General features: G+C 36.0%; 1 protein-coding gene and 2 long non-coding RNA genes across 4 annotated transcripts in view; 1 reads left to right on the forward strand and 2 right to left on the reverse strand.

Annotated features, from left to right (window-relative positions):
* LOC129279648 (lymphoid-specific helicase-like) overlaps positions 1–17,447 on the reverse strand; it is a 48,543-nt gene extending 31,096 nt beyond the window's left edge. The window contains exons 1-6 of one of the 2 annotated variants that reach the window (XM_064110869.1): positions 17,137–17,447; positions 12,817–12,930; positions 11,892–12,115; positions 11,110–11,322; positions 9,449–9,512; positions 8,554–8,619 (exon numbers count right to left, since the gene is read on the reverse strand). In XM_064110869.1, coding sequence (XP_063966939.1) covers positions 8,554–8,619; positions 9,449–9,512; positions 11,110–11,322; positions 11,892–12,115; positions 12,817–12,913 — 664 coding nt within the window. In that variant the 5' untranslated portion in view covers positions 12,914–12,930; positions 17,137–17,447. The remainder of the gene's footprint in view (positions 1–8,553; positions 8,620–9,448; positions 9,513–11,109; positions 11,323–11,891; positions 12,116–12,816; positions 12,931–17,136) is intronic. The other variant, XM_064110870.1, reaches the window with a different exon arrangement.
* On the reverse strand, positions 6,134–7,070 carry LOC135157119 (uncharacterized). The gene is made up of 2 exons (XR_010296156.1): positions 6,571–7,070; positions 6,134–6,284 (listed from the first exon to the last, which is right to left on the reverse strand). It is a non-coding gene; the product is annotated as an uncharacterized LOC135157119 (long non-coding RNA).
* A 169-nt stretch (positions 17,448–17,616) lies between the features above and the next one.
* LOC135156929 (uncharacterized) lies at positions 17,617–19,192 on the forward strand. The gene is made up of 2 exons (XR_010295984.1): positions 17,617–17,704; positions 18,668–19,192. It is a non-coding gene; the product is annotated as an uncharacterized LOC135156929 (long non-coding RNA).
* The last annotated feature ends 1,078 nt before the right edge of the window (positions 19,193–20,270 follow it).

Here is a 20,270-nt window from a genome sequence, read left to right on the forward strand (position 1 = left end):
ACACCACTGTTTTATTTTCAAATTGTAAAACAAGCAAAACTGATGAAAACAAAAAGTTTCTAACAAAGTAATGATAAATAACTATCTGTATGTACACCAAACTGTTAAATCTTCAATAAAATAATATATAAAATCTACAAAGGTGCTCAAAGTCCACAACTTGGATACTTTTACAAAACAGCTGAACTACTTGTATGTACCTCCTTCTTGTTACTATTACATGTAATACCCATTCTTTCAATTACTTAAGTTGAAGGCATATGTGTACATTTGATAAGAATGCACTTTGCTCTGCATCCAGTTGCAGATTTTGATGGCAGTTTCTCAAAAAAGTACCAAATGGGGTCTGATTTTCTTCCAGACATGATGCTTATTCATGCATCACAAAAGCTGCAAAACCCTTTGTTTATTAGCTATTACCAGCTGTTAGTTGGGAAGTCCCCCATGTGATAGTTCTAGGAAATATTCCTAGCTAAAATCCCCCATGTGATAATTCTAGGAAATATTCCCAGCTAGAATTCCCAAGGGCAGTATAGGAACCCTAACAGGCCTTTAATAATGTCAATTTTGTTGGAAATTCTCAAGTTCTTTGAGTACTTCATGCATTGGAGTAACACTTTGGATGTTTTGAACTGACTGATATAAATATTTCAAGAGATTAAATGTATACATAATACATAACATTACTTGGGCTTCCATAAAATGTCCCTCTCTATAATGCAAATAAATAAATAAAAAATTAAAAAAATTACCTGTATATAAGTGGATTATTGTGTCAAATAGTACAATACACAATGTTCAAAAGACTACTTGACCACTATTATTGGTGTAAAACAGTTTAAATATAGTTTAAAACTTGTTAAGTGTGACCATTATTTTTCGTTGGAAAAAAAAAAAATCTGATTTAAATCATAAAAATCCGATTTAAATTAAAAAAATCTGATTTTTTTTATTTTTTTTTTAAAAATTTAAAAAATCAACAACCCTGTTTGGTAAAAAGGTTATTGATTTGACACTGATTTTAAATAAACATTATGTACAACTCTACTTCATCTCTTCGTTCAAACTTGTTATTTCTTGACTCTGTCTTTCTCTGTACATGGGCAGCATAAGACGGCGGGCGGCCACTGATCGTCTTGCAAAGTTGTGCCGCTACATAGACATAGTCTATAGGTTTCATGCTCTATCCAAATGTAATAAATTTCAATAAATCATCTAAAATCCATTTTCAAGTTGGAAAAAAAAACAGCATATCGGATTCATACTTTATAGTCCAGTCAATATAGGGTTTGACCCACCACTAATTGCAACACGAGATATTCCACTGCAATGCTTTCAAGGAAGGTCCCCTAAACAACATACTAAAAGTCCCAAGAAATCCAAGCAGTGGAAATTTATGAAATTTGCATATTATGCAAATTAGCCATAAAAAGTAAGAAAAATAAGGAAAATAGCCCAAAGATTACAAATTGAGTGTCCAAAACAATTTAATTTGAGCAAAAATTCATGACAAATAACTGTATTCAATGTTTTTTGTCAAAAGTGCAAAAAAATCTACCTCATTTGCATAATATGCAAATAAGCATCCTTATATGGAAAAATGTGTAGGTATTGTTATTTTTCTCTCCGATCTGCTTGAAAATTTCATTAATGTTGGAATTTACATGCTGCTATCACTAAGGACGTTGAATACATTTGTATTCAGCTTAGTGTCTGTAGTGTAATTTGCATATTATGCAAATAAAAGTATCTAACATGTTATTCAAGAAAACACACTGGTGATACATCCCTAAAAAATTGCAAGTAGATTATCTATTGAAATTGGAATAAGGCAATACCTTACAGAAAGGTTTCCTAAACACCATATTAAAAGTCCTTAAATATACAAGCATATGGGAAAATCACAAAATTTGCATTTTATGCAAATTAGCCATAATAAATTACAAATAAGGAAAATAATCCAAATATTGGAAATCAAGTGCAATCAATACGAATTGAACTGAAGCCCATGACAAGTTTTACAAATTTATTTATGTTTTAAATAAAAAATCGTAAATAAATCTACCTCATTTGCATATATATGAGCATCTTTATATGGAAAAAATCCAGAAATTTTGATTTTTCTCACAAAAACAGTTATGAAAACATTTCAGTCTAGATCAATATGATTTGATCACTAAGAATGGCAAATAGATTAATAATCAGCTTAATATCTGAAGTGTAATTTACATATTATGCAAATAAGCATCCGACATGTTATAAATATTCAAGGAAACACATAAGTGATACTTTCCTCTAAAATTCCATGTAGATTATGTGTATTAACCATGATGACCTTCCCTACACTTCTTGCTTGGTTGATATTGAGTTTTGTCACGAGCAGTTACCCCACTAATATTGTACAATGATGAGTCAATTCTACATGGATCCCACTGCTTGAATGTTTCATTATTTCCATCCAAGTCTTGCTCTCTTCTTGACTTTGTATAGAGACTTTGCGTTTCTTGCGAGTATAGTCCACGCTAGCAACTCCTGGATTGCCAAGTGATCAGCACAAGATGTCACACCCGTACAAATAAAAGCCCATTAGCTTCGAATATTTGGTCCTTGTAGCACACCAATTAGCTTATAAACTTGGGGTCCTTGTATTTAAAGCGCTTAACGATAAATCTCCACCCTACATCTCAGAGCTCTTATCTCAGCATAGACCAACACGCAGTCTCAGATCAGCAGCTCAAGCATTGCTGAGGGAATCTCTCAGCCACACAACCTGGGGTGACAGGGCCTTCTACATCTCTGGACCAAAGCTGTGGAATAGCCTTCTCCAATTTATCAGGAGAGCAGAGACCCAATCAACTTTTGAGTCTTACCTGAAGACCTTTCTGTTCCCCACTCCAACATTATCCCAAGACAAGAATAACTCAATTGTAGCATTACTAGGACAATACTTGAACTGAATGATGATCCTAAGCACTGTTTGAAGACATTGAAATTAGGGAGATATTTCCTATTTTTGAGCAAGCGCCATGAGCGCCTAGCTGAGGCGGATACCGACGCTTTACAAGAGCCCATCATCATCATCATCATCATCACTTGTCTTGGTGGTGAATATGAGTACTTGCTTGGATCACAAGATCTCTGGGCATGCTTAATAAGAGTAACAATGGGCATTTGCCTATACGAGCGACATGAAAGCCATTCATAAATTCATGATGAAGGCTTAAAGTGCATTATAGGCATCTTTCTCAGATACAGGAATCGTAAATTCGTAATTAGACGTTCTTGCTGAATCCAGTTGCTGCTTCATGATGAAGCATCCATTTTCTGTTCTCTCCTCTTTCATAAATCTCCTATGGCAACCATCTCCAAATATTAAAGCTATAGTTTCTAAGTAAGTCGTATGCAAATAATAATATTAATTTCCTGATATTAATGGTAAACAGAAATTCCTCAGTGAGACAATGAACAAACCAGATGGAAAACTAAGCCAGATTATTGCCTTTCCAACAAGAGGACACAACGTAATGGAACACCCTTAACATCACCATCAAATACCATCCAACATTGATTAGACAGTGTGTACCACTTACAAGATTTATTTGCCACAATGTGCTACTCATGGGTATACTGTGAGGTTATCCAGAGGAATAAACATTTTATGGTACGACTAAGGATGTTCTTCTGGAGGAATGCTGACTTTAATAGTGTCATGCAGATGTACTTTGGACAATCATACAACTCTCTGTACTGAAATCCGACAAGTCGAGCATAGGAGACTGAATGCCAATCAAGAGGACTTTAACAAGAACACACCGTTAACCATGTCTTCTTCCGACACAAGTTGCCTCAATGAGAGAATGGACATAAGTTGTGTCGGAAGATGTCAAAAGTTTTAGAGAAAGGCTAGGAAGGCTTGCACATTTAAGAGCTCCAAAAGCATCAGTACTTTAGGTAAAGCTCAGAATTGCTACAATGCATTAAAGAGGACCATAAGAGGGTTTGTAGACAAGCATATAATACATAATTTGTTGACCGGATTGACAATGATCCAGGCTGTAACAATTAGCATGTTGGGAGCCCTTAATATCAATAGCTATGACTACATTGGAATATCATTATTAAAGGAAGGCAAAGATTTTTAGTCTAAGTATTCACCACTGATCATGACGACGCTGAAGTCCTGGGACCCAGTCCTGACCCAGATATGGCCAGATAACATATTGTTTAGTCAAGCAGGTGTAGCCAGACTACTGAAGATATTGTTAAAGAAAACAACCTGCATGAAGCTACTAGGCCAGACGGAATCTCTGCTGCACTTCTTAATGAGACTACTCATCAGATCTTACCTGCAATAAGTTTGCTTTTCCTGGCCTTCCTTTATCATGTTTATGCGGTGAAATTTCAAGAAAGTCTAAGTCGTTCCCATCCATATAAGAAAGGGTTGTCAACTCTAACAAACTACACACCAATTCAAATACTGTGCTTTGTTCTTGCCATCATCTTGTCAGACTAACGCTTAGGAAGCGAAGAACATATTTCCAGTATTTTTCCTTGAATATAAATCATATTAGGATAGATTTGAATGCTTAGTGATAGCAGCATATTAATTTGAAAAACTTAAATGTTTTCACTGCAGTCAATGTGATAAAAATCTAAATTTCTTGACATTTTCCATATGAGGATACTTATTTGCATAATATGCAAATGAGGCAGATTTGCTAGCTTTTTTAAATAAAGACATTGAACTTATTTATTCATCATGTTCAAAATTACTTGCTGTGGACATTTAATTTGTAATCTTTGGATTAATTTCCTCATTTTCTATTTTTTTTAATGGCTAATTTGCATAATATGCAAATTAATTTTCAGGCATTGGGATGAATTCTCATGCTTAGTGATATAGTAGCATATTAATGTCAACATTAATGAAATGTTTTCAAGCAGTCTATATGAGAAAAATCACAATATCTTGACATTTTTTCCATATAAGGATGCTTATTTGCATAATATGCAAATGAGGTAGAAATTTTTGCACTTTTGATTGAAAACATTGAATTCATTTATTTATCATGAATTTCCATTCAAATCAAATTAATTTGGACATTTAATTTGTAATCTTTGGATTATTTCCCTTATTTTTCAATTTTTAATGGCTAATTTGCATAATATGCAAATTTCATAAATTTCCACTGCTTGGATTTCTTGGGACTTTTAGTATGTTGTTTAGGGGACCTTCCTGGAAAGCATTTCAGTGGAATATCACGTGTTGCAATTAGTGGTGGGTTACCCCCCTATTCTGGCTAGATTGACTGGACTATTAGTAAGATGGTAAATCAACATCTATATTTGAAACTTTCCTTGGAAAATGAAGTTTTCTGAATGACAAATCTAATAGCTTGAAACAGCTCAAGCTTTTAATATATCAACATAAATTAGCCAACTTCTATCATCGAAATGAATGATAAGTACCATGCTTAAAAGGTTTTTCAATATAAACCTAGGGACAGTGATTTTCCGTTTCAAAAAATTGCCTTTTCCGTTTCAGAAAATCTCAAATTCCGTTTCAGCATGTCAGAAAACGGAAATTCCGTTTCCCCATAGACTTTGTACACACGGAAAAGTGACAATTCCGTTTACACATTTACATGCACACTCGCACTGGTCAAAATTTGTATCTGCTACTGTACCAACAACACAATAAAATCCGTTCTAATCGGATCTATGCGGGTGAATAAAATATTTTAACACCCATTTTGCATGCATACATCCTCACCTTTCATATTATTAGCATTATTTCACGGTGAAATGATATTTCATCGACAATTTTGGGGGTTTTTGGACATCGTTATCATCAGTCAACGTCTTTTCCCAATCCGCCATCTTGGATTTTACAGGGATGCCACTAGGTGTCCTCCAAAAATACTGAAACTTTTCGCGGGCCGGGATAGTGTCCAAGAAATTTATTTTTTAGGGGGGGTCCACCTTTAAGTTTGGGATGGACACATGTCACAGTTAAAAAATTGGACTAGCAAAACAAAAAAAAAAAAAAAAAAAAAAAAAAAATTAGGAGGGGGGGGGGGTCCGCCCCCACCTCAAATTTAGGGGAGGGGGGGAGGACCAAGTGGTTTCTTACCTTGTTGTGATCGATGACTTTGAAGTCAATTAGGTTTGAAAAACTGACGGTAGTTAGTTGTGTGTTTCTCATAGAACGCTAGACCAAAAGCTTCAGTCTGTATTTTGGTTGTTCAGCTGAACCGCGTTGGCTCCACTCACCAATACATAGACTGAAGAGTTGTTGGCCCATACATAAAGACAACGTATCAGCTAACCCAGGGAGCTCCGGCCGGCAAAGCGGGCCGGGGCTAGCTGATACGTAACCCAAGGAGCTCCGGTCCGCTTTCCGGGCCGGAGCTCCCTGGGTTCCGTATCAGCATGCAGCAGTAACGTTAGATCTAACATTCGGCGGAAACCCGATTTTCGGATCGTTTTTGGTACATAAAATGTCACATTATAAAAAAATAATTACATCCAAACTTACGAGAAAATATATAAAATTCAGAAACATCGTACCTTAGACCGCAGTTACCGCTAATTCCTTTCAAATGATGATCAAAACTTAGTCATCCTTGATTCCTTCGTTGGTCATCGTAAGTTGCCATCTTGGATGACGTCATCATCTGTACAGACGTATTTACCAGTCGCTATTATACCGCGATTCGTGCCGCTACTTTGCGCTTGTCTATGTGCGTGCGTTTGGAACTTGTCGCTCGCATTGATTGGCCAGGATATCGATAATTCTAATCAGAAAGCCTTGATAAAAGCATAACTCAATGAACGTAGTAGGCAGTGCGCGGGTTTATAATTTATGTACTGTATAAAAGCAAATATCTCGGGGAAATATCTCTCACTCGGTCGATCGACATGCATCGCAATCGGAAGAAATAGGGGGGAAAAAAGGAGGGCTTTCCGTTTTTTTTAATACACAGAAAACAGGAAAAGTCGGAAATACGGAAATAAGACAGATAGCAGGAAAAAAGCCGGAATTCCGTATAAATACGGAAAAGTGGCATCCCTGATTTTAAGACCACGATATCGTGCTGTTACATCTTCAAACGTAGAGGGCAGCAACACACAACTGTGTACATGTAGTTGAACGATACATGTGTGCATGTGAAGCCTAACCCGGCCGGCCGGGTACGTACGGGTACGGTGCGGGGTACAATCGAGTGTGCTGATGTCGAGTGCAGTCACGATGTGTGAATTGTCATGATAGTAGCGAAGTGAGATCGTGTTTTCTGGGTTTTTTTGGCCATTTAATATTCTCATTTTGTTGTGATTTTGGAGTAATTTCTGTTGCTATTCTGTGTATTTTGAGGGAAAATACGTTTTCCGTGATTTTCCGTTTGAAATGCCATTTTCCGTTTCAAAAGGCCCTTTCCGTGAATTCCGTCCGTTTTCCGCGATCGCGGAAAATCACTGTCCCTATAAACCCAATAAGACGGGGGGGGGGGGGGGCTGATTCGACCCGCTCAACATTCTTCCTGATAAATCGCCGCACAAATTTTTTTTTACCGTGCTACAAGCTGACTTTTTACTTTCAAGTCTCGCACAACTTTTGAGACCAAGATTACGACCAGAGCTGCCAACCACACTTGACCAAAAATCCTATTATTTCACCCCAAAAATCCTATTTTTAAACAAAAATCCTATTCATACATGTACCCGTCGTGTACTTTCCTACTATACATCTCATTATTTTGTTGTGCTCACTGTAATTTTTACATCCGACAGGCAAGGTTCCACATTACCTTCGATCAGAAGTTGATTTTCATTTGGGCGTAAAATTCGAGAGGATTGGCGAAATTTAATAGGATTTTTTTCTGATGATCAGACAACGTGAAATAATGTATTGAAAACTGGAAATAAATTGCGCATTGCATTATAGGTAATGCAGGGACTTTCCCTGATCGCAGCAATCGAGCTCACATGACCGCATCTGGTCGAAAGAGGGCCAGAGATCGGGCGGTAACTGTCAATGTCCGAGAAGGGATTGAGTAAACAACCGCCCCGGGCGCTCGTCGTAAAAAAGCGCAAAGAGAGAGTTAACTGTGTGACAGCAGTTTTGACAGCTGGAAACAGGTGCTCTGGTTGAATGTCCATTAGTAATAGGTCCATGGTAGAGGGCAGCAACACATAGCTGTGTTGTCAAAATCAAACGATGTGTGTATGTGAATGTTATTGATACAGCCAGCTGTGGGCGAGGTGTACCATCGACTCGAGTGCAGTCACTATGCGTGGATTGTCATGATTGTAGCTAATTGAGATGTTTTGTGGCCAGTTAATATTGGTTTATTATTGATATTTTAGAGTAATTTCTGTTGCCGTTCTGTGTATTTTTGAGGCAAAATGTTTTCTGTGATTTTCTAATGAAAATGCCTCTTTCCTTTTCAAAAGGCCACTTCCGTGAACTCCGTCCTTTTCCGCAATCGCGGAAAATCACCGTCCCTAAATAGCCAAACAAAAAATCACCAAACGTATCCTCACAGAACTTACCTGTTTCACTATTTTGTGTTTTTCCCTTTGAGATTTTCTTTCCTGCTCCTTCTTGACTACCGCTTTCTGAAGGAAAAAAAAATATCTAGCATGAAAATAATGTATTTCAAAGAAGAGTTTGCATTCAAATTTCACTAGAATTATTGGCTACACAATCATATACATGTAATTCCAACATAATTTTAATCTGGATCACATTGTTTCTATATTAAATTAAAAAATATGACAAGGATCGATTCTTAACATGCCAGAAAAAATTCAACATACCAGATAAATTATATTGCTTTGATAAATTAATGTGACGCCTTGGACGAGAAATCACTTCCTACTAGTAGTCAGCCAGATACTGACATGGGCGATTCTAAGCAAAAGCGGACATTTTCCAAACGTTGATATCGCCTCTATTTCTAAATTTGGACGAAAATTTTCTATTAAAAGTAAAACTCATAAGTTCATAAATACAAATGATGATCACAATTAGCCACAATTTTTTCCTTAGGCATCTCCATACATAGGAGAATCCAAACCATACAAAAAAATCATGTACATGGGACTACATATATTTTTTTCATTAAATTTTAGTCTAACAGAAAACTATTGATTGCTTTGTAAAATTTTCTTGTGGATAATCGCAAGGACATCATATTAAAAGGAAATTTTTTTAATATAAGTTGTGAGAAGGGTTAAAAAATGTCAAATTTGTGGTGCGGGAAAAATCTCATTAAACCCAGCCACACTATGTTTGGAGAAAGTTGGATATTAGTCATTTATGTAAGTCTGTCTTTCTTGCTTTATTTAAGCCTACATGACCTTTTCCTCTACGCTCCTGTCTTAGAAATTGAAAATTCATGAAGATTTTAAGAAAGGGAGGTAAACTGTAGTGAATGATCTATACCTTGGCTACCATCTACGTCCTGTTTTCTTCCACTTCTTCTTGATCTTTTAGGAGTATCAACCTTCTGCAAAAAAAACATGATTAGGATTGGATATGACAGGCATTTGATTTTAGAAACCTAAGACTCTATTAGTGATTAACCTGTCACCCTTAATCTTTTATAAAGTATTATGAGGTAGAAATAAAATTGAAAGAGGTATTATTGGAAGATGCTTTGAGCACTAGAGCTCACAAAAACATAAATGAGACCAGAGGCACAACCAACAAAGTAAACTTTCTGTGACTACATTAAGACATATTTCCCAGGGTCCATTCACATCAAGCAAGTCTCTCAATTTACTTCCAAGATGAACAAGAAAATCAGAATTGGAATAATAAAAACGGCAAACACTGCAAATTACACACTTTTCACTGGGTCAAGAGTAATCTAATTTACACTACAAAGGCTTTTTATATCTTGAAAGAAACTTACAGGACAAAAGTCCACCCCAACAAAATGTTGAATTGAATTAAAAGAGAAAAATCCAACAAGCATAACACTGAAAATTTCATCAAAATCGGATGTAAAATAAGAAAGTTTTACTTAATTTCATAATACAGTTATATGCACATCCTGGCTGGTATGCAAAAGAGGAGACTATGACGTCATCCACTCACCATTTCTTTTGTATTTCATTATATGAAATATTCTAATTTTCTCCTTATTGTCAAGTGATACAAAGATTAATTCCTCCCTGAACATGTGGAATTAGCATTGTTCAATACTATATGTTTCAGTCAAGCTGGTCTTTATTGTCAAATCTATAGAAAATGAAATTGTATAATTCAAACAATAAAAAACAAAAGAAATAGTGAGTGATGGACATCATCGACAGACTCACCGAGTTGCGCATATCACTGTTTTGTGAAAAATAAGCGAAACTTTAAAATGTCATAACTTTTTATACATCCACTTTTTTATGAATTTTCAGCACTATGCTAGTTTGACTTTTCTCCATTTATTCAATTCAGCATTTTCCTGGGGTGGACTTGACCTTTAAATCAAAGTCTTCTCATTCACTTAAAGGAAGATGAAACCCTTGGAACAGGATAGCTTGTGTAAAAAAAGAAACATCAAAGAAACAGATCAAAGAAAGTTGATTAGAAAGTTATGAGCATTTGACGTTTGGATCATTACTGTAATTATTGGCAATGTGATAAAGATGTCTGATGCCACATGTGAACAACTTTCCCATTACTTCTGTATATATTTCACTCAAACTGCCTCTTTTATCACAGCTATCAGTTGATTTTGTATTCTTTCTATAGGAGGGTATGTAATACAGATTTTCAAAGAATGGATGGTTTGTATCACCATAAGAAACAGCAAAATCAGACATTTTTGGGGTATTTTATAGCCCATCAAAGGGAAACATACATCTCAAATCTTTGTCGCATTGCCTATGTGAGCATCTCAATAGCATTAGTGATCACAAACTATAAATTCTCATAAATTTCTCAATATTTGTCTGATTTTTCTCAAACTTTCTTTGATCTCAATCTTAGATTTTTCTGTTACCAAACAAGCTCCCTTGTTCCAAAGATTTCCTTCCCCTTTAATACGTATCTACATGTGACAAAATAACAGAGTCTCATTATCACAGAGAAAAGAATTGGCTTACCTCTTTATCATCTTTTGCTTCCCTCTCCTTCTTTTGCTTCTTTTCCTCTTCTTTCCTTTTCTGAGCCTGTTTTTCTTGTCTCTTGCGCTCTTTAGCTTGTTGTTCATCCATCTTAGTGAGAAGAAAGTTAGTATAAATGCTGCTTTTCTGAAGCAGATGCTGAAGTCTATTGTATCGCTGCTCCTCCAATTCCTTTTTCCAACTGTCACCAGACTGCAAATGTAATTAAGTCAACTAGAATGTTAATTAAAAAGTAAAATCAAAACCAACAGAGGGAAAAAAAAACATGATGACTGAAAAAAAGTGTTTCCTTGCTACTGATAAAAACTCAAGCCCAAATCAATAAAAGAAGTTTTGAATCAGTGGCTTTCATTTGAAACCACATTATTATGCAGACTTTAATGAATTAGTTAAGCTTAATTTGACTCAAATATTGAGAGTCAAGTAATGAAACAATGGACTGGATAGCATGGAAACTCTGAAAAAAAAGCATGAAAAATTAATGCCATGTCAAATTCATGCATGCATTACTGAACACTCTCCCTTGATATTTACAAGTCAAGCATAATCAATAAAATCTGCATAAACCGAAGTAAGGACCAGAGTCCAAAGAGAAAAAAAAATTCTAGTGAGACTGTGTAAGTCACCTTGCTAATGGACTACTGACATGGTAGAAACGAAAATGAATGAATGGATTGATATCTGAAACTGATCAGTTATTGTCCCAGTTGTGTCATAAGGTTGAACAAAACTTATTTCCATTAACACCTGAAAAGCCCTACCTCAAACTCCTGTAATTTCTGCTCTTCTTCTGCATTCTGTTTCAATTTCTCTTCTTCAGCAAGCATACTGTCAGTGATCATGATCTTCTCATCATTACCAACGTTTACATCACTGATCTGTCCAGTACTACTGGCTGGGGATGTTCGACCAGATGTTCCACCAGGCATCTGACATTCACTTGCTTCATCACCAGTAGATGCCATTTCTGCTTCTTTCAGTTTCTCTGTAAAATTTAAGGACAATTTACATATTACACTTCTTGATAATTTTTAATCTAAACTAATTTACTTTTTCGTTACTCACTATTATTCTTTGTTCTTATATTTAGACAAAATCTATTTCACATTCAGAGGTGAAATACAAGATGAACACAGTACAAGAGCATGTACATGTATGAAAGGAAGTTAATGATTTGGCGATGTACCTGCATTATAGTGAAAGGGTATCAAAATTTCCAAAATCAGAAAATACATACATTTCAATCCTGGATACATGAAAAGAGTATACTGTACATGTATATTTCACAATATTGACCTGAATATTATTGTGCATAACAAAATTTTGGGAAATGTCCTGTAATTCATGGTATTGCTCAGAAGGGAGTGAAAGTTAGAGTATAAAGGGGAAGCAATACGTTTTCACTAACTCAGACTTTACGAGCCATCAGCATTCCTACATGATATTTCATTAAGATATTTGGGATATTTAATGAGCCATACAATGCATCAAGAATAATTGATCTACACGGTCAACTCTCTCAAGATTATTTCTAGATCTTGGCCCAAGGCTTGCTTGGCTCTGTAACATAGAGGTGCATATGCCATCATTCTTTATATTTTTATATGATCAATTATTAACTTTTTTCGCATGGTTTTCAACAGACTACCAAATAGACTGAATGATTGCACGCTTCATCTATCTCACCAGGTGTCAGGACCCCTGGTTGGCTACACGGAAGTGATTCCATCATGTCATCTGATGCTGAGAGGCTCTCAACTGCATCACTTTGCTGTCCAGACATTGTGAAATTTCACTCTTCTGTTTGAGGAAAGTGAATAAAATTTAAGGGAGAATTTTGATTCAATGTCTAGTGACGACATGGCTCCAGCTGAAAATGGGATGTAAGAACATTAGCAAGTGTGTTATTTCAATTCTGCACAATCCATGAAGTACATTGATACATTTCCTGACATTCTTCTGTTTAAGGACAAGTCCACCCAAACAAAACGTTGATTTGAAAAAAAAAGGAAAAAATTCCAACAATCAAAACAATGAAAATTTCATCAAAATCGGATGTAAAATAAGAAAGTTACATTTTAAAGTTTCGCTTAATTTCACAAAACAGTAATATGCACATCCTGGTCGGTATGCAAATTGGCAGACTGATGACGTCACCCACTCATTATTTCTTTTGTATTTTATTATATGAAATATATGAAATATTCTAATTTTCTCCTCCTTGTCAAGTAAAAAGAAGTTTTATTTCTCCCTGTACATGTAGAATTACTGTCTATCATTTTAACAGTTTATGGTTAAGTTAAGTTGGTCCTTATTGTCAAATCTGTAAAAATTGAAATGTTGTATTGGTAAAACAATAATAAAACAAAAGAAATAGTGAGTGATGGACATCATCGACTCTCTCATTTGCATATCGCTGAGTTGTGCATTTAACTGTTTTGTGAAAAATAAGGGAAACTTAAAAACGTCACAACTTTCTTTAATATTTTACATCAGATTTCGATGAAATTTGCAGCATTAAGTTTGTTTGATTTTTCTCTATCAATTCAAATCAGCAATTTTCTGGGGTGGACTTGACCTTCAAGTTGTTTTAAAAAAGAGAGCAATTTCATTTGAATTATGAGATGTCTGAATATGACATGGACATATGCTGCCAAGGAAAATCCTTTCAAACGAATGTGACCATGTGCCACGAGGTCGCCTATTTTTGCGTTACATGGTGATTCTTGCTTAAATTGCATTGCCTTTTTAACTTCATAAGTCTTTAACTCACTATGCAAAACTATAGGCCTATTTTCTGAAAGCATTAATTGTAAGGAATAAATGTTAAATATTGTGTTGTATAGAAAAATATTCATTTTTATTTCTGTGCACACAAGGCTTGACCATGTTGACATAAAATTCACCTCGGGCAACCATTATCAAATATCAATGATTATTGAATAATGCTAAGTTTTGGTGGCCCAAATCGGGCAACCAATAATTTTTGAAGTAGCACAATTTCGATCCTGATTTTGCATAGTCTCGAGGACGCAATGATGATGACTTTTTAAATCCTGTCATATACTTCTTCATCATTGACGTCTTGAACAGGCCCACATAGACATGTAAGAGAATCAGGTAAATAAAGGTGGATTTCCCTTGGAAATCCATCTTTTGATGCAATAGTCACGTAAAATATTTTTATTTTATTAATTTCTACACCTTCCTACACCTAATGCGTAGGAAGGTAAGGTTTAAAAAAATCTTCGGTAAAAATGATACAAAATGAAGGTTTCTTACCAGATTGATGTTGCGTAGACCCCTCGATCCACATGTAAACAACACAAATACAATGGCGTCGACCTTTGAACCGCTTATGTATTACGCACTTTCGATAAGCAATGCCGTTCTGAAGAACAATTTATAGATAAAAAATATTATTTTACGAATATTAAAATTTATTACGTGATTATAAATAATTATCAATATTAGACTAATTATTTATAATCACGTAATAAATTTTAATATTCGTGAAATAATATTTTTTATCTATAAATTGTTCTTTAAAACGGCATGGCTTATCGGAAGTGCGTAATACATAAGCGGTTCAAGGGTCAACGCCATTGTATTTGCGTTGTTTACATGTGGATCGAGGGGTCTACGCGACATCGATCTGGTAAGAAACCTTCATTTTGTATCATTTTTACCGAAGATTTTTTTAAACCTTCCTACGCATTAGGTGTAGGAAGGTGTAGAAATTAATAAAATAAAAATATTTTACGTGACTATTTCATCAAAAGATGGATTTCCAAGGGAAATCCACCTTTATTTACCTGGTTCTCTTACATGTCTATGTCTATGTGGGCCTGTTCAAGACGTCAATGATGAAGAATTATGACAGGATTTAAAAAGTCATCATCATTGCGTCCTCAAGACTAGATTTTGCACACATTTTTATCAACTCTTTACACTGACTTACAGTTACCATGCCATGGTTACACAGATCAAATTGCAACTTTTATGCAAGCCAGATCAACTTCTGACTTTTTCTTCAATCTAACAATACATAACCATAACAGTACCTCAGGCGATGTTCGTGCAGGCTCCAGAGGGTGTGTCTCGCACTAATAAAAACATCACTCTTCTAAGAAGTAGAGGCACTACTGTCACCATCACATGGATCGCTGGGCATGCAAATATCATGGGAAATGAACTTGCTGACCAACTAGCCAAGGATGCTGCTTTGGAAGCTGCAAGCTCATCATCATTAGCTTCTGAAATTACTCTGCACAAGGAAAGTGCCAAGATTATCCGTAAGAACACTGAGAAGCTGTGGCAACGACGATGGGACAGATCTACAAAAGGAAGATGGACATACCAACTCCAGCCCACAGTTGCCAGGAAGAATGCACACAGCTCTCTTCCAAGATCCACAGAAGTGAAGCTGAATAGGATGCTCACAGGACATACCAAACTCAATGACAATATGCACAGAATTTTCCCTCACAACCACCCTTCACCTAACTGCAGTTGCAACAGAGACAGGGAAACTATAGAGCAGGGGTTCTCAAACTTTTTCTTTGAAGGGCCAGATGAGACTCCAAGTAAACTTGAAAGGGCCAGCGTGAAGTGGATACTTAGAAAAAAATGTGCGCGAAGCGCAAAGACCCCTGCGGTCGGGGTCCTAGATGCCCTCTTGTGCAATCTGGCCCTTATTTTGGGAGCATTTAATCTAACAAATTTATAACAGTTTCATATGGAACGCAGGCAAAATAAGAAAAGATTTCAAAATACAGCGAGAGTCAATATTAATGATAACAAATTGTAGTACTTTAAAACATATTAAAAGGAATCTAGATAGTACCTTTACATACCTGGTATTGGGGAGACAGATAATGTCTTGAAGTATCAATATTTTTTGTAGTCAAAGTAAAATGAATAATAGACCATGTCTGTTGTAGACTATAACAAGGATGTCAGTCTACTAGTCACTTTTAATATGGGAAATGTGACAGCAACAAGTTGCATGAACCTTGGCACAAAAGGTGTAATTGCCAGACGAAGACACTGGTGCAAATGTTCACTGGTCAAGCAGGGGCCGTGAAAGGGGGGGGGGGGGGCTGCCCCCCCTTTTTTCAAAAACCATGTACAAAAAAGTAAAAATGACCATATGATTGTGATTTTTTGCATGACCAGACCCCCCTCCCCCCCCCCCCCCATTTGAAAACCGTTCCGTGGCCACTAAGGTACTTCGGTATGAGTGAGTTCTTTGAAATGTTCATTATGGAAAATGCACTTTCGCACCTGTATGTAGATCCAAACATAGCGACAATTGCGCTGGTCATCTAATAAGAAAGTAGATAAAACAGACAGAAAAGACTCCACTAAACTCTGTTTAAAAGTCGAATTAATTTGACTGCCATTACTTTTATTACGGTTAGGTCTACGTGGATACACGATGTAATCATATTGAGCTCTTTCATATTGTGACTTAAAAGTGATAAAAAAAATCCCAGCAGAGTCTCGCGGGCCGGATTGAGAAGCTCTGCGGGCCGGATCCGGCCCGCGGGCCGTAGTTTGAGAACCCCTGCTATAGAGCATGTCCTTCTCCACTGTTCACTCTGTCAGTACTAACAGTAACAGTGAACACACAAAAGTCACCATGTCCATGGTCGAGTTTGCATCATACTAAGTGTAACTGTAAGAACGTGCATGTATCCTACATGGGTGAGACAAAAAGTAATTTCAACAATTCAAAGTCCTTGAAACCGTGAAGCATTACGAACAGTCAACAACACTAATTGAATTCAGGCTCAGCTCAGCCCCGCGCCTGCGGCCGGGCCGCGGGCTACGACGCGACACCTGCACCTCGGGCCTCGCTTAACTAGCCGCATGCAGTCAGCTCAGCTGCTGCTCACCTGGCCTGGCCTGGTACCAGCTGCAATCGGGGGTAAAGTTTCAGTTAAATAAGATAAATCTTATCCTAGAATTGAAAATGATTTTTAATTCATTCATGGCACTTACTAGCTAACGAATCTGATGTCTCTACTCTAGAAGTTGGTCAATTTCAAGAAAAGGCAGCGTATGTTGTCGTTGCGTAATGTCTGCACGTCGGTCGGCGTCGATGCGCTGCATCACGTTTGCTATCTGCGAAATCTCAAATTATTTCCACTGCGCGCGCTGCATGATATGCATGCTTAACGCTTCTAGTGATTTCAGTGATTATTTTCGCGCTAAAATTAAATGCATTGCATAACATGCGCGCGCTGACGCACGTGCGCTGCACGTACCCAAACCCAAAGGACGTTACTAGTATTATTTTTCCGTACATGGCCGCTATGGACATGAATTATTCATAAGTTGAGCTTAAAAATGAAATGCGCAGGCGCATCCTCTTCACTGAATGATATACAGTCAGACCGCAGCTCGCGCGATAATGAGCATATTCACGGAAATTTATTCAGCGGCCCTCTAGCGGTCTCCGAAGGAAAACGTGCGATCAATTTGGCTTGATTTTCCAACTGAATTGGAGGGGCTGAAGTTATAGCTCTGTACTGGTCGCTAACTTCAGTTTACATCGAGACGAATTGTGGTAAGTTATTCTCAAGACCTTCATCTACAGTTTGGTATATAATTTTCCATATTTCGACATTTTCAACCTACCATTTTTACCTCTTTAATTGATGCTTATTTTAGTAATATTTTAACTGCGATTTTGTAGTCGGAATTTCACTTTTGGTTCCTGACTTTGCTACATAACCAAATTGTTTCGATCAGGATTTTTTAGAAAGAAGAAAAGTCACTGTTCAAAATATGTCAGAACCAACTTGACGCAAACTCACCTTATATTTTAATTTTAGAGAAAGTGATACCCTAAAAATCGAGAAATTTACGTTTTACCCGGAAGTAACCTTCTCGTTCACTCCACGATGGCGCGAAATAATGCCAAAATTACGTTCGTCGCGGGTTGGTAGAATTTCGCCTTTGGTCCCATACGTTGAAACTTCTGTAATGATGGCAGATGGCTCGCATTATATGTGTCTGTGGACGGTGGACTTGTTTTTTTTTAATTAAGACTCGATATAAACGAAGCTTAATAAGTAGATCCCTTCTAAAGTTTTATTCAATGATTATCAGGTTTCCGAATTCCATCAAGTTTTTATTATACTTTATAGATTGAGATATTTCTTGATTTATGTTGAAAATTGTTAACCTTTTTTCTTAATTACTAAATTAGTCGAAGTTGAGCCCCATGATGATTTTTGCCCCAGCCCAGGCTGCGGTTAAGAATTAAATGATGATTAGCTCAGACAGTCTACTCTAGAGACTATAAACAGTTTAAAGTCAAACTAAAAAGTCTGGTACTACCGTACTCAGTAGTCAGTAGTATTTATAAACCATTTTGTTCAAATAAAAAAATTGTGGCTGTCACGTACAGTACTTAGACTTAACTTAGTTAGTCTCTTAATTGACGTACATGTAACATAATTCATACTTTGAATGGTTATTTAGTAATTTAGACTATTTCTCTCTTTTTTGTCTCTTCTACACACAGATCTGCATACTTGCTGACTCTGGTCTCTGCTTGCTACTTCATTCTGGGAGAGTCCATCATGTACTATAATGGTCAGACCATGATTTCGACAAAGCCCTTATTTCGTTTACAAATTTTGGACTGATACAACATAAAATTTATCTTTATCGATATTGGAAACAAAAAAATTAGAGCACAGTTTTGGGGAGGACTAAGAATACTGACTTGGACAGGAATACAGCTTGACAAAAATAAAAATTCACAATTCAAAACCAAAGGACATTTTTAATGTTACTAATAGTGCATTGCAAGAAACTTTCTACTCAATCACACATTCCAAAATTAAGGGTAAGTCCTTTGATTAAACACAAACATGTAGTTGATTTGCAATTGAAATTGAACATAAGTTTCTTGCAATGCCCCATAATCATATTTTGTTCTCAAGCAACTCTGTTATATGTTATCTAATGTGCTGAAGGTTAAGTGCCATGTATGTTCACAATTTTTTTTTTCGAAGGTATAATATATTTGTCCTTTTAAACGGTATTTGAATGTGGTTACGCCTTGTTTTTGTTTTCCACAGTAATTATTGCATATATGAACAGAAGTGAAATATTTGTTGTGAAGCACTGTATGGATGTTGTGTGATCATGGAGCTATGGTGTGATGGTATTATAATTAATTCATCATTTTTGTTATAAGACTGTAAACCTGGTGGATGTGAGGGAGTGGCCTGGATGAAAGGAAAGTGAGCATGTGTCCAATTACGGATTTGCATATGTTTAGACAATTTTGTTCGTGGATAAATATTAATGTGCATTCCCTATTCCAAGCAAAGAGTAAAGGAGAAGTCCACCCCACCAAAAATTAATTTGAATTTAAAGAAAAATAAAGTATTGCAGAAAATTTCATAAAAACTATGATTCAAAATTAAAAAAATTACTATTTTGACATTGAGAAATTTGCCTAATTTTATAAAACAATTATATGCTCATCTTGGTCAATGTGCAAATTACAGACTCGATTATGTCACAAGCACTCTAATTTCTTGTGTATTTTTTTGTTTGATACATGTACATGACATGTATATTTTATTTTAATTTTCATTAACAAATTTTGAGAGGGATTTTAATTCCTCCATTAACATTCGTAGTTTCCATAAATGTAACCTATTGTGATTCGAGGAAGATTTTTTAGATCAAATTTGCTAAAATTTATATAATAAAAATGCAACAAAAATTTAAAAAGTAATGTGATGTGAGTGACATAATCAACTCTATTTGCATACCATTGTTTTGTGTATATAACTGTTTTGTGTTAAAAAAGGGAAATTTCTGTATTTATTCAAATAATTTTTTGTTGATGTGCACTTGACCTTTAACTCACTTCCCTTCCCACCCCTGCCCAAATAAGTGTAATCAAGAACTTGAAAATCAAAAGCAGTGATTAAGAAGAAGTAAGAATTAATCATAGAGCTATTAATAGCTCCATGATTTAATAAATGCAGGCCTAAATAGAACTTCACATGAAAGTAAAAAGAGAATAAAGCTGGGTAGGAACGATGAAGGAATATGATTTAAAGAAAAAGCATAAACATATCCCCATCACCCCCCCCCCCCCCCAA

The sequence above is a fragment of the Lytechinus pictus genome, chromosome 16 (assembly GCF_037042905.1).
Source record: "Lytechinus pictus isolate F3 Inbred chromosome 16, Lp3.0, whole genome shotgun sequence".
Lineage (NCBI taxonomy): Eukaryota > Metazoa > Echinodermata > Echinoidea > Temnopleuroida > Toxopneustidae > Lytechinus > Lytechinus pictus.